This window comes from Dreissena polymorpha, chromosome 16 (assembly GCF_020536995.1).
Source record: "Dreissena polymorpha isolate Duluth1 chromosome 16, UMN_Dpol_1.0, whole genome shotgun sequence".
Lineage (NCBI taxonomy): Eukaryota > Metazoa > Mollusca > Bivalvia > Myida > Dreissenidae > Dreissena > Dreissena polymorpha.
Genome location: NC_068370.1, coordinates 43,784,202 through 43,800,134, shown reverse-complemented (window position 1 = coordinate 43,800,134; position 15,933 = coordinate 43,784,202). Strand labels below are relative to the sequence as shown.

The 15,933-nt window shown below is 36.7% G+C and overlaps 2 protein-coding genes across 4 annotated transcripts in view; one reads left to right on the top strand and one right to left on the bottom strand.

The window, feature by feature from the left end:
- LOC127862047 (syntaxin-12-like) overlaps nucleotides 1–4,551 on the bottom strand; it is a 33,476-nt gene extending 28,925 nt beyond the window's left edge. For both annotated transcript variants that reach the window (XM_052400993.1, XM_052400994.1), the window contains exons 1-2: nucleotides 4,390–4,551; nucleotides 1,470–1,557 (exon numbers count right to left, since the gene is read on the bottom strand). In XM_052400993.1, the coding sequence (XP_052256953.1) occupies nucleotides 1,470–1,533 (64 nt within the window). In that variant the 5' untranslated portion in view covers nucleotides 1,534–1,557; nucleotides 4,390–4,551. The remainder of the gene's footprint in view (nucleotides 1–1,469; nucleotides 1,558–4,389) is intronic.
- Nucleotides 4,552–14,039: 9,488 nt separating this feature from the next.
- Nucleotides 14,040–15,933, top strand: part of LOC127862035 (guanine nucleotide exchange factor C9orf72-like) — a 53,050-nt gene continuing 51,156 nt past the window's right edge. The window contains exon 1 of one of the 2 annotated variants that reach the window (XM_052400966.1): nucleotides 14,040–14,182. The gene's annotated coding sequence lies outside the window, so the exon portion shown is untranslated. Of the gene's footprint in view, nucleotides 14,196–15,933 lie in introns of both variants that reach the window. The other variant, XM_052400967.1, reaches the window with a different exon arrangement.

Here is a 15,933-nt window from a genome sequence, read left to right as displayed (position 1 = left end):
GCTCCATGAGATACACATGCATTTCAAATATAAAATTGCTAGCTTCAAAATTGCAGAAGTGACATTACATGAGCAATTTTGACCCATATATTTGACCTTGAAGGATGACCTTGACCTTTCACCACTCAAAATGTGCAGCTCCATGAAATACACATGCATGCCAAATATCAAGTTGCTATCTTCAATATTGCAAAAGTATTCATAAAATAAGCGATTTGGGCCACATATATTTGACCTCTGACCTTGAAGGATGACCTTGACCTTGACCTTTCACCACTCAAAATGTGCAGCTCCATGAGATACACATGCATGCCAAATATCAAGTTGCTATCTTCAATATTGCAAAAGTACTCATAAAATGAGCGATTTTGTCCACATAATTTTGACCTCTGACCTTGAAGGATGACCTTGACCTTTCACCACTCAAAATGTGCAGCTCCATGAGATACACATGCATGTCAAATATCAAGTTGCTATCTTGAATATTGAAATACTGCAAAAGTGTACATTAAATGAGCAATTTTGACCCATATATTTGACCTTTGACCTTGAAGGATGACCTTGACCTTTCACCACTCAAAATGTGCAGCTCCATGAGATACATATGCATGCCAAATATCAAGTTGCTATCTTCAATATTGCAAAAGTTATTGCAAATGTTAAAGTTGGCGCAAACCAACCAACAGACCAACAAACCAACAGACCAACCAACAGACAGGGCAAAAACAATATGTCCCCCACTACTATAGTGGGGGACATAAAAAAGGCCCAAACTAAAATTGTTGTAAGTTGGGCAGAGATTGGCTTACCTATGATGAGCTTACTAGGGTGATGAAGCACACTTTGTGCAGAATGATCCTATAAACCTAATGATTGATTATTGGCTGGTTAACACATTGGCTGACAATTCATTTTTTAACTTTTATATAAACTTAAAAGCTTTAAATTAATTGATAATGATAATTCATTAAACAAATATATATTTAAACAAAATTTTGTCTACTGTATGCAGCAGAGTCAACATGGACATTTGAAATATATCATCTAAAATGTCTATGAAAGTGTTACCAGTACTTGTCATGTCACAGTGGATGAGTTCGAGATAAAAGAAGATAAAGATATTTGACTAGTTTGGAATTGAATGTAAAGTAAAGCAAGGTTTTGTTGTCTCATCTGTGGACATAATGAAGCTCACTCATGTACACTTATGAAGCAGCATATATGGAGCTTCACTGTTTGGATATGTCTTAAGGCCCATTTTCCCACAACGTGGCTCATACTTAATGCTACACCGATGGGATAATAAAATGTACTTCTGCCCATTTTCACAAAAGTTGGCTCAGATCTTGTCAAAGCAACACTGTTTGAATATGTCATAATCTGAATATGTCATAAGGTCTGTTTTGCGCAATGTGGCTCATATCTGGAGTTATACTGTTTTACCATGATAAGCCTAAGGCTCCATTTACCTGAGGCACTGCCTCCCTGGTACAGCGCTGTGTTGCCTCTGCCATAGCTCGCCATGCCAGACATCAGTTATATGCAGGTCTCAAATTGCTATAAGAGAAAAATACCATAACTGTATCTAAGACTTTATGCTTAGCAGTTCCGTGGATTTTACAGAACATATAAAATCCTTCTTTCACCTTCGTGCATCCTTATACATAGTTGCAATAATTCAACTCTCAGCTTTATAACCCAAAGGGTTGCTGAGAGTTGCAATGCGCCGTCTATTGTCCAAAGGTGCAAAATTTTATCGCCATTGCAAAGGCTTAGTAACACTGATTCTGCAAAAACGTATCAATGTTTACCTGTTTTACGCACATACTTATGCAAATAGTACCATTAAAGCAACAAAAAATTGCTTTTTATTTACTTTGTTATTCTTTTGTACGCTCTATCGACCATATTGAGAAAGGTTGTAATGTTGCAGCGGTTAGGTCGCATTACACAAATATTCTTAACATTGTGATATTCGATGTATAGTTAAGTTGATAACAATGTTTTGAGTCGTTGAATATTTACACTGTTAGAAATTTCAAAATGAAGTTGACAGCAAGAATGGTGTGTTGAAATATCGATGTGTTTGTTTAGGTTGCATGCAATGGATAACGTCAGTAGGCTGCCATTCAGGTAAACTTATGTGTTTATGAAGTTCACTCATCGCTTTCCTGAATTGTTAACGAACGACGTCTGTTTAGTGATGCGCACGAAATCTGTGTGCAGATTTGCGCTTGAGTTTATTAAGGGGTGCATATGGACTCCAGAGCCGCCATAGCAAAAATTATCAAAGGCCCTGGAAGTACGTTTTTATGGACTACCTTATACAAAGTTCTAGGAAATGCTTAATCTAGGGTATTTGTAGCATAAATTTGACAAATGACTCTTATTGCAGCATTGTTTGCATTAATTCAGAAATTGTTTAATTTGTTTCCTTAAGAGGTGTTGCTGCAGTTTATTTAACCGAGAATATATTTATAGCAACACCGATGATGACTATTATCACAACCCAATATTTTTGTTATCAGTATCATCCGAAATGACCGAGTTGGTTCATAATTCAATTGTCAGTGGTTCGATCCCAGGTGGGGTTAACTTTTTTTAAATTTCTTTAATTTCATTGATGTATTTTTATAAAATTTGACGTAGATGGTAGGGATAGTTAAAACAAAAAAACTCGGTTAAAAGTGTGGTGACCCCCTTTTTTTTATTTGTGTTTTATGATGACAACACATAGATGAACATATTTGAGCAATTTTGCAGAGTTCTATTAAACAGATTTTTTTTTAATTACATTTTGGTGTTAAAAACAGTAAAAAATTGATGTTTTTTGGGGTTACATAAAAATTAAAAAAAAAATGTTTAATTTAACTTGTGTTCTCCATTTTTTTGGCATTGTGTTGTTTATTTAAATGGTATTTTATGTATCTCAGCTTATATAATATCTATATGTTGTCTATTTCATAGGTTATTAATTGGTTTGAGGCAAAAAGAGATTTTCCAGTTTAAATGAAAAAGTACATGTTATAAAATGGTGAATAAAATCAAAACAAGGCCGTTGACCCTACATTTTTATTTCAATTTTCATATAGCATTTTTATATAGAACTTGAATATAAATTTTGAACAAAATCTATTTGGTGGTAAAAAATCAGCAAAACTGCAGCAACACCTCTTAACTGCTCGATACACGGTACTCAGAGGATAAATGATTAACAAGGGACAAAATTGTCACAAAACCAGGTTTTCATTGTGAAAAAAAAATCTGATAAAGGGAGAAAACTCAAACTGAACTTTTGAAATGACCAAAAAAAATTAACCCCCTTTGTAAGTTTTTTTTTTTTTTTTTAAATCTATTTTTAGTCGTGGCGACCTTGACATTGGAGATATTGACGTGATTCTTTCGTGGGACACACCGTCCCATGATGGTGAACAAATGTGCCAAATGATTTTAAAATCTCACAATGAATGACATAGTTATGGCCAGGACAAGCTCATTTATGGCCATTTTTGACCTTTGAACTCAAAGTGTGACCTTGACCTTGGAGATATCGACGTAATTATTTCGCGTGACACACCGTCCAATGATGGTGAACAAATGTGCAAAATGATTTTAAAATCTGACGATGAACGACATAGTTATGGCTCGGACAAGCTCATTTATGGCCATTTTTGACCTTTGAACTCAAAGTGTGACCTTGACCTTGGAGATATCGACGTAATTATTTCGCGCGACACACCGTCCAATGATGGTGAACAAATGTGCCAAATGATTTTAAAATCTGACAATGAACGACATAGTTATGGCCCGGACAAGCTTATTCCGCCAGCCCGCCAGCCAGCCAGCCAGCCAGCCCGCCCGCATTCGCCAATCTAATAACCAGTTTTTTCCTTCGGAAAACCTGGTTAAAAAGACGAACATATTTGACTTAACAGCACCTGATAGCATTTTTAATGACGAAAATCCTTCATTTTTAACTGCAGTAGCATCAAAATGAACACAACTGTCTGCCATTGATGTTTATGTTTTTGTCGGGTTTATCATAATTGGTAAATTAAACAGCACTAATACTAAATTTTACATAAAATGATAAATGATAAATCATGTAAATAAACAAAGATCTAACATGCCATCAAAAGTCACAACCAATAACAAACAACAACAATAATTAGGACCTTAGCTAGTCAGGTCAAGGGTTTAACAATGTGGAATCATGAATTGAGAGAACAGCAGAGTTACATTCTAGTTCAACATAAGTTAACATAAATAACAGAGACTCTGTCAATCTGTCACAGTGTTCGAACCACCCACAAAGTTGACAAACACAATTTTTATGTAAATGTTTGCTACTACGAATGAACGATCTACACTGAGCGTTTTGTAACCTACCAATGTGTGTTCTTTGCTTTCGGTATAAACAATCACGATTACAATACGGCACAATTCTGTTTAAATATCTTCCAAAAATTAACATTATCACAGGAAGTTGATTTTATTTTTACGCCATAATGATGACGTCATTCATGGGAGGTTACTCGACCGTTGCAGACTCTAAATCCCGTCTATCTGAATTCTAAACTAATATGTACCTTCTGATGCACATTCCGGAAAGAAACATTAGACCATGCGGTCGTTTATCAATTGATCGACGTATAACTCTCTTTAACACATATAACAACTTTGTGAGATACCTCGTCACCAGTTAGAAAACCGGGGTCCAAATCCTCAAAACAACTGTGTCGGCCATAGTGGCCCAAAGAGCAAAGCTGAGATTCTAAACTCACATTTCACTGAAGAAGACTGCTTCACACACCAACAATGGATTCAGTTAAATATCCCGCGGAAAAACCCTTCGCTTTCACCACAAATAGAATCAGAAAACTATTGTAAGACCTCAACCCCTATAAAGCACAAGGACCGGATGGACTACCATCAACATTCCTGAAGGAATATGCCAGTGAGATCGTCTCTGCACTGACCCTAGTTTTCCAAGCCTCAGTCAGCTAAATACGAGTACTTGATTACTGGAAGCATGCTATGGTCACTTCAATCTTCAAGAAAGGCGATCGCACGATTCCTGCAAATAACAGACCAATATCCCTGACCTCAGTCTGTTGTAAAACCATGGAGAATATCGCAAACAGCCAGGTCATGAAGTACCTGGAGCACCATGGCATACTTACTGTCAGTCAGCACGGCTCCAGAAAAAGACGTTCATGCGAAAGCCAGCTTGTTCTTTCCATACAAGACATTGCCTCAAGCTTGGACAATGGTGATCAGATTGATGCTGTACTTCTAGACTTAAGCAAAGCATTCGACAAGTTAACCCACAAGCGACTCGCACTAAAGCTGGACCACTATGGATCCACAATGACTTACTGAAGTGGATCACAAGTTTCCTCAGCAACAGATGACAGGAAGTCCTTGTTGAAGGCCACACATCATCGTATGCACCTGTCACACCGTGAGTGTCACGGAGGCATGTGTAATACCCCAGACTATTTCTGTTGTACATCAATGACATACCTGGAAGAGTAGCATCCACTATACGCCTCGTTGCAGAAGACAGCCTACTGAATCGTAAGATCCAAACGATTGAAGATCCAGACATCCTGCAAGAGGACCTGAGGAAATAAGAACAGTTGGAGAGAGATTCGCAAATGCAGTTCATCCCTTCAAACTGTGAGATTATCCACTTCACCACAAAACGTAATCCAATCAAGAAGACATATGAGCTTCACAACCATCTGCTCACAAACGTCACAAGTAGGAAATACTTAGGGGTCACACTGCTTTGGACCAGATGTGTTGATGCGGTCTCCAAGAGAGCCAACAAATCTCTTGCCTTCTTGAGAAGAAACATCATCAACTGCCAGACCGACGTGAAGGTCCAAATGTTACAAAGCTCTTGCACGTCCAATCCTGATGTATACATCGACAGCATTGAATCCATATACTTCGGCAAACATAACCCAGCTAGAGGTAGTACAGCGTAGGGCTGTCAGATTTGCCAAGGGAGATTGCAGGGCAGCAAGCAGCGCGAGCCAAATGATCGCCTCCCTAGAATGGCAATGCCAAGAGACACGTCGAGCTGACTCCCGACTGATACTGATGTACAGAGAATGATTAAAATATCAGGTAACCTGTACCTCCATCCAACTACTGTGTCCGTACAGAGAGAGAAATGTATGCTTCCTGGTCCCATTCTGTCGAACAGACTTGTATAGACACTCCTTCCTAGCAGCAATCCGCCTCTGGAATCATTTGCCTGTAGCAGTCACCACAGCCCAGTCCTTGGATAGCTTCAAAGCAGGCCTGGTCACCCTGCTTTTGACCACAAACACAGTTTTTATCTTGGGGGATGCACTCGTTTTTGTAACCTCACAACGACCTTGTACAGTTACCGTGCGTCGATGCTCCAGAAGAGCCATGCACTTAGCGAGAAGAAGAAGACGAAGAATACCATTTTATTTGAATAAATAACCTACTAGTATAAGTCAATGTTTGTGTACACTTAAATGTTTTGTTATTTATTCTGGTCTAAGATTGAGCTTTGGGATCCCTTCAATCGTGTTAAGCCCCTAATGTCCTTTTGCATTGACGGTTTTAAGACTGCGACCCCAGCATTAATCACGTTTTAGTTTATCTATTTGAGTTTTTGAATTTTCTATGTTTTCAAATATGTTTATAAACGTGTAAGTGATTATTGTTGGGCTGAGTGAGAGGATTGGGATCTTTTGGGCCGTTCTCAAGTAAATGGGTTGAGCATATAAAAGTATTTTTTAGTGATGTCACGATGATTGAATACAATCGATTAATCGTTGTAGGACGATAAAGTCTGGATATTTAATTGTTTGAGGCAAATGTATCTCCGAAAAATCAGGCCGATCGGTCAATCCGCTCACAAGTTATCAATCTGACATGATTTGCACATTCAATGTCACAGTGACTTTAATTTTTGACCTACATGTCAGTGGGATTATCTACTGTTCAAGACCAATGCATCTGCAAAGTATGAGGCCCATCACTCAATCATTTGATGACATATCAAACGGAAACCAATTAAAAACTTAATGTCACAGTGACATTGACCTTTGAACTAGTGACCCCAATTTCAATAGGGCTCATATACTGTCCAATGTTAAGTATCAAGCCAATCGGTCAATTCATTGACGAGCTATTTGTCGGAATCGGACACACTTATTGAGACAGTGACCTTGACCTTTGACCTAATGTCCCCTACTTTAGTAGAGGTCAGCTTCTGCCCAAGGTCAAAGCACATGGGAAGCATCAAGCCAATCGGTGAATCAGTTCACGAGTAATTGATCGGAAACGAGTTCACACTTAGTGTGACAGTAACCTTAACGTTGACCTTGTGGCCCCAATTTCAATAAGGGCCATCTACTGTTTAATACCAACGCACGTGGGAAGTATCAAGCCAATCGGTCCCTCCGTTCACAAGTTATATTGATCGGAAGCAAAGTTCACTCTGAATGTCACATTGACCTTGACCTCTGACCTAGTGACCCCAATTTCAACAGGGGTTATCTACTGGCAAAGGCCAATGCACATGGGAAAGGAACTGGTCTCAGACTGACCGACCGACACCCAGCAAAACAATATAACCCCTCGTCTTCGAAGGGGGGCAGAATGAATGGCACGACGTGACCATATTGTTTGAGTTACCACTAAGCCCAATACACTGATAAACATTTGTTGAAAAAAAAAACAGTTTAACTATTCGGAGTTAGATGATTTGATGGAATTTTATTTAATTTGTTTTTGTAGAATCATGTAAATATTTATATATAAAAAATCTGAGATAATATAATTTAGAAATGCGCTATGATCTGCATTAATATTATCGCAGACTTAAAGAACATGTTGCGTTTGTGTTTGAATAATAGAATAATAGTTTATAGAATAATATGCCAAAGATGGCTAAGAATTTTAAATAAAAGCTAGAGTGTCTTCTAAAGGCGAATCGGAAGTTTTTTTCGGAAGACCATTAAGAGGAGTTTGAGTAGTGTTTATGTAAATATTTACGCGGTACTGTTTTGATATGTGGGACAGAGTGCCATAAAAATACTTCTATTATATTAGGCGATTTCCTTGCATATCTAGCATCCTTGGGCGTGCCTTTATAACAAACCATTTGAAGATGTTCAGTTCAAATCGTGTTTTTTAATGTACGATTTTAATCAATTATTGTTTTGTACTAATTTTTATTCAATGTGAACTATTACCAACTAGAAATCTGTGAAGATTTAATTGTGACGACAGTGGTTACCGTTCACCAGGTGCGACCGTCTAGATTCTAGTGATTTAAATAGGCTAAAGTGCGGGGACACACTACTGACATAATGACGGTAATTAGGCAAACCCTTAGTGTATGAGCTAGGCTATTTTCAACTTATACAAATTGTCACGCGCTAGTGTATAATATATTTTTAATAACAGCGCCATTGATGCGAGGCATCAAAGGTGCGTCATTTAACAGTTCACACTGCGAACAAGGAAAGCAATATTAGACATGATAACTCTCTCATCTAAGCACATGTTTCGTTACTCATTACAAGAATTTATTTGACCACTACTACCGGTATTATATTACGACAAAAAACTTTGGTCGTAAACACATTTAAACTTTTACAGTGTTTTCATATCAATGAGTACTCAACCCCGATTATAATGAGCAACGTTAGAATAAGTTCAGAATCATCTCCCCTTGAAGTTGAGAAAAATATGAAATTACGCTTACAAGATGAAGCAGATTTTTAGCTCACCTGAGCGATAGCTCGAGGTGAGCTATTGTGATCACTCAGCGTCCGTCCGTCCGTCCGTCCGTCTGTCTGTAAACAATTTGTAAACATCTTCTTCTACTAAACCATTGAGCCAATTTCAACTAAATTTCATGTGGAGCATCCCTAGGTCATGGGACAAAAGAATTGTTAAAAAAAATTTGATCGCATTACCAAGATGGCCGCCATGACCATATATGGTAAAAACCTTAAAAAATCTTCTTGTCAGAAACCGCTCATCAGATTTTCAAAAAATTTCACAGGGATGACCTTTGAGGGCTCCCCTGAAAAAGATGTTCAAAGAAATTTGATTCGTCATAAAACATGACCGCAGGAGCTCGTTGAACTTTGCATGTTTATTCGTTTTTGCCTATTTTGTGAAAACTTTCAAAAATCTTCCACATTTTTTGTCCGATCCTTTCCAAATTTGCACAGTGTCTTTATATCAATGAGGACACGAACCCTACAAAAAATGAGCATTATTGGTCCATGAAGTACAGAATTACCTCCCCTTGAATTGAGAAAATGGTGTTTATGCAATGAAGTCCAAATTTTTCATCCAATTCTTTCCAAACTTGTAAGGATTTAGCATGGTTCAAACAAGGGAAACAACTACGGTTAATACATGTTCTTTTTATTACAGATTTGCCTCCCTTTAATACATTCAAAATCTCATTTTACAGCAGAGATTCCAAATCTGACCTTTTAATGAGCCCCATATTTACTGCCAGTGCTAGGTTACCTTTTCCCATTTGATCATTCTTAAGTATTGGTCTTGTAATGCTGCTACTGCTTCTGCTACTGCTACTGCTACTACTACTACTACTACTACTACTACTACTACTACTACTACTACTACTACTACTACTACTACTACTTCTACTACTACTACTACTACTTCTACTACTACTACTACCACTACTACTACTACTACTACTACTACTACTACTACTACTACTACTACTACTACTACTACTACTACTACTACTACTACTACTACTACTTCTACTATTACTACTAGTACTACTACTACTAGTACTACTACTACCACCACCACCACCACCACCACCACCACCACCACCACAACCACCACCACCACGTCTACTATTACTACTTCTACTACTACTGCCACTACTACTACTACTTTTACCACTACTACTACTACTACTACTACTACCACTACTACTACTACTACTACTACTACTACTACTACTACTACTACTACTACTACTACTACTACTACTACTTCTACTACTACCACTACTACTACTACTACTTCTACTACTACTACTTCTACTACTACTACTACTACTACTACTACTACTACTACTACTACTACTATATATGGGGGGCATGCATGTTTTACAAACAGCCCTTGTTTCTATGGAATTTTAACCACAACTGTTCATGTTTATCTCCGACACATATTTTAGGTCACCTGTCATGACACGGTGAGCTTATGTGATCGTGTGATGTCCGGCGTCCGTTGTGCGTGCCTGCGTTTGTCCGTGCGTCCGTCCGTCAACAATTTGTGTACCTTGTGTAGACATTAGAGATCACAGTTTTCATCCAATATTTATGAACTGTGGTCAGAATGTTTATCTTGATGAAATCTGGATTGGGATTGTATTTGGGTCATCTAGAGTCAGGAACTAGGTCACTAGGTCAAATCATAGAAAAACATTGTGTAGACAATAGAGGTCATAGTTTTCATCTGATCTTAATGATTCAGGTGAGCGATTCAGGGCCATCATGGCCCTCTTGTTTAAAAACCTACACAGTTCTGATCCATTAATGAAAACTGCACACTGATGCCAGTAAAAAAAGGAAACCAATGTAAATAAAATGAACTATGAAATATTTGAAGTTACAACACAAAACCATAGATAATGGTTATTTAATTGGGGGTTATAACACAACATCATAGATAATAGTAATACCAGTATCTTTTTCTATTTTGTTTAAAATAATCGGCCAATATATATATATTAACAGTAAAAAAAATCGTTCCATGTAACTTCATTGAGTGCCTTTTACACTGAAATTCCCGACGCCCTTTGATGCTTTACATCAATACTTATCTTGTATTAAACTTCTAATGAATGCTATATGCTTGTTGTTGCTGTAAGTGTAAACATTCAGAGGGCAAGAAGAAGTACATGTAGTAGTTATTGTGTATTGCACTTCTCCACATTGAGATCTACCGACTTCCAGGTTGATGCGTCTTATAGTTTTATAAGATATGCTCTATACAAAATGTATGCATAAAAAACTCATTAAGGGTAATATCTGTAAAATATGGAAACAAGAGTTATGGGCCTTGTGCAATTCACATCAACTTAATGAAATATAATTTCATATCAAATTGATTATCTTATACTTAAACAAATAAGCTCTCGACAAAATATGAATTCATACAGTAATGTACTCTAAGGTTAAGGAAGCAAAAGTTCTGAGTCTTGTCCACTGAACCTACCATCCATGATTCGTAACTATTTATTAAGTTTCAATTTTATATCCTTTTCAGATTTCAAGATATGCAGAATTTGTAAATTTATATAGAAAAATAAACAAATGGCAGAAGCTTTTAAAATATGTGAGCAAATGTGGTTCTTGTGCAAGATAGTTCTATAAAATCAGTAAAATGATAAAGCGTTTGTAACATTTTTCATCGATAATTGGAAAAAGACGTTTATTACGTACAACGCATTAAAATAAGACGTTATTTTTTAAAGCGTCCACTGTCCAGTATTATATAGCGTTAGAATTTGAATATGAAGATCTCAAGTTGGAATCACAATGAAGGCAACATTTTGTATGTAATTTGTGTGCTATTATAATATGTTTTTGACTCTTTCAACTGTTTCTCAACAAGAGAAAGTCAGAGAAAGAGAGTTGTTGTAAGTCCCACTGTTCGCTTCTCCAACTGAAGACTTGGCTCCTCCTGGAAAGCTGCCACTCCTACCCATATGTCCTACTTGCAACAAGAGGGCAAATGAATACACGTACGCCAATCGTCGTATTATTAATGTTCATGGGCTATTGTTGTATCCGGCAAAAATGCGCTAAATCTGTTATTAATATTCGAAAGCCTACACATGCAAACTGTGTAACTATTTCTCTAATAGGTGAAATTACTAGTCCAGCCTTCAAAAGAAATAATCGTTCAGTAATGATATATAAAGACAAGTGTTGCGACAGCTCTAAATGCAACTTAAAGGGGCCTTTTCACAGATTTTGGCATGTTTTGAAGTTTGTCATTAAATGCTTTAAATTGATAAATGTAAACATTTAAATTTAAAAGCTCCAGTAAAAAATCAAAAATAAAATTTAAAAAAGGAAAAAAGTAGCCCACAGCAGGCTCGAACCAGTGACCCCCGGAATCCTGAAGTAAAAACGCATTAGCCATCTGAGCTATCCTGCCAAGCATACATAAGATGCGTATTTTATACTTTATATAAGCAATCTTCGTAGTTTCACAAATGTAAACGACAACATCAGAACTCTCCAAATTATTCAATCGTTTTGCGTTGCAACGCTTTATAATTTTTAGTTTTTTAAATCGTCAAAAGATGCATATGATGGCTATATAAGACCAGGGCAAATGTTCAGTAATACTGTTTCCTCACAAATATCATAACTTAGCCGAAAATTTGCGAATCTGAAACAACTTTTTTCAATTTTGTCAATTTACCAAACCGTGAAAAATCCCTTTAAGGGAATGAAAACTTACTGCACTGATGAAATGACGACTTAAGTTGTCGTGGATACGAGTTTAAATAGTTTACAATGGAAAAACTCACTATAAGGTTTTATTCATTTTCAGACTCAAAGAAATTTAGCGTAGCGACACGCTCCATATAATTAGTGAACGCACAATGATTCAATGAGTTCAATATCATCGCAGTGGTTCTCTCAATAGAACCTGTATAGCAGTCTTTGTGCTTCAGTCATACACTTCCGATTAATGGTCCCGTTCAGAATATCCCGTTAAACATTCCGAGCATGAGCGAACATAAGCGACTTGTATATGTACCGATAAATAAGCTATTAAAATAATTTCGTACGAAAAATCTTTACAGTCATAATAGTTATAAGCTAAAAAATGAAACATGTTTAATCACAATGTGTTCACAAATGACAAGTTCGGCGTTTTTTATGTGTCATGTGCTAGTAATGGCGCATTTGCCACTTGACTACTGGGGTATAAACGTTGAAAAAGACAGGAACATGATACAATGTTAAGCATTGTTGTTATATATGTTATTCATGAGTATATGTTTGCATATTTAAATAAGCTCAAAGAATCGGACAATCTTTTTCGCAATCGCCGCCACGTTTGGAGATCGGATGCGACGATAGGCGACGTGTCCACACGTTGAAGCTCTTGTACAAGGTGGTGAAAGGGCACGTACCGGCCATTTCAATTGAACGCTACCTTAAGCCACTTAAATTAAGTATCATAAGGGCTAAGCAATACGAGGACTACCGTTAAATCCATCAAAACAAAGTGTGCAACCTAGTGAACAATAATTCCAAGTGATTCGAAACAATTCCAGCAAAAACTATCATCTTTAAAAATGCATTCTTTGTTAAAATAGTGCTTTATTGGAACACACTTGATCTTGATCTTGATGTGTTACGATGAAACCTTGAAAAATATTTACTCACCACATCAAACTAAGTGATGACATTGTGAACTCTTAAACAATATAAAATCTTCAAAGACAGTTTATTAAAACATCAATAGTGTAAAATCGCGCACTCCACTATGTCCAGTAAAAGCTAGAAATGGTTTCTACGACTAACTCATCCAGATCCAGATGTAACGGGTGGTCTTCTTCAGAGCCTCCTCTTTTGCGTGCAGCTTCTGCAATCTGAAACGTTCGGACAATACATTTTTCCTCAATTGTGTGCGGTCCCTGCATCCTTGGGGGAGGATGTGTTCAGTCGTTTAATCGTGGTAGAGGCACTTATAGTAAACAGCACAATGTGGAATCTTTGTTAATTTGGTGGTTAATGCGGGTGCAGTTCAGAAAATCTGTTCGTAGGAGTAATTGACGGACAAAGTTGTCGAAAACAGTCCGCGTACCTCTTATCGATTAAAATTGAAATGAAAAAGGTGTTATTTTGAGTTGTATTATATAATATGTTTTTTAACCACTACATGTATAGGTCTTCTGAAGAGCCGCATTGGAATGTTAATTTAGAAGTAGGGACCTAGGTCCCTGATAAAAGTCGAAAACAATATCTGCCCAACGGTTACATTACACTCACGTGAGAGCATGGAACGACAACTCTGCTTGGAGATTTGGTCGAAAACTAAATTAAACCAGAAATGCTCGTTTTGCAACCAAACATCAACTAATTTTATGTAAAAAGTAAGTTATTTGTGTAAGTTAATAATTTTTCTGATTTCAGTTAGAACATTGTAATCACGACATATCGGCGTGTGTATATAAAATGACGTATATCAAACCTGTATTTGATTCGGACATGAATATTTCGGATGAAAGCGGGTTTCAATAGCCACAAGAACGACGCTAGCAAAAACGGGTGAAAAACTTATGTCTTTGTAATATTAATTAATCTTTCAAAATCATTTGGGATGATGATTGTCAACTCAAGCCACGTAGCCCTATTTTAACCTTTAGTTGCAATAATCCAACTCCCACTAGTCCTAGCTATTGACCCTCCAGGTTGCTATGAGTTGCAACCGGTGAAGTTTTTTTTCATGTTAGCTCCCCAGCTGGAATCCAGGCGGCACTTAAATAATTGGTAATATGAGCCACATAAACTGTTTTCTGGCATAAATAAACTCAAATAGAGCATAAATATATCTTTAGTATTCTTAATTTGAAAATATGCATCAACTAGCTTCGGAATCCTCTGCAAGATATATCTCTTGTCTAAATCTTCCAATCAAGATACTTCGTTTATCTCCAGAACCTACGTAAGATAGATCTAATCGCCCTTTCAAAACTTCCATTTTCTGTAAGATTACAGTTTTTATCAAGATTTTGTTTTAAACAGTTCTCCAAAAAGAGGCACAATTAAATGTCAATGGTAACAGGTATTAGTGCTGCAACAATACGCCAAAAACCGTATTGCAATATATTGTCAGTTCAAAAACCCGTATTGCAATATATCGCAATATATTGCTTACTTGTACCAAAATTATAACTTGCCAATTACCCGATAATCCCGTATATTCCAGTTTTAAAGCAAATTCTGGTAAATATTTACTTTAAATGTACTCAAGAATAACAAGAAACACAAACATTTGCAAATTTTCTTAAGTATCAAATACATTTTGGCATTTGTTACTATTTAAATATGTGATGAAATAACGTCCTACCGGGGCGTTTTTTTCCACTGAACACGCGTAATTCACCAGACGTGATGTTCCCATTTTTATACAACACAAAATACACCCATACTTTCCATGCGACGTTCTACATGTCTGTATAATTTTCGCGCGCTTTTTATTGAGACAAAGGATAAAGCACTTTTTATTTGACGCTAGAATTTCTTATTGTCGCATTAGCATTAAAATTTGGAAGCGTATTTCCGAAATTCGGATTACAAATTTAATAATGCTCAATTCAGAATCGAACGAAACATTTACAGCTGTTCGCAATTAATTCAACGATAATCTGTTCAAAAGCATAGAACGAATGCTCCGATGTAACAACGCTACTCCGTAAAATACACTTTCAGAATGTTACTTTAAAAAAAAAAATACAATGCTTTGTTTTGTTTACCTTGTTATCATTATTTCGGATGGCTTTTCTTGACGAAATGTGAATGAATTTTGTAAAATTTTCGTACCGGTATGATGAAAATCGTATCGCAATACAATATGCAGATTGCGTATTGCGATATATACCGATATACCGGTATATTGTTGCAGCACTAACAGGTATTGTGTTTGTTAAAATGTATTGGTTGATTGAATTCAATTTCATAGACATACAATAGACATAAAAAAATTAACATGGTTTTTGCCTTTACGTTCAAAAACTTTGAGCTGTAAATAAATAACAATAAGTAACTTCATAAGCTTTATTGTCCCCTACCGGTTTTACCAGAGGGGACTTATGGTTTGCGCTCTGTGCGTCTGTCAGTCTGT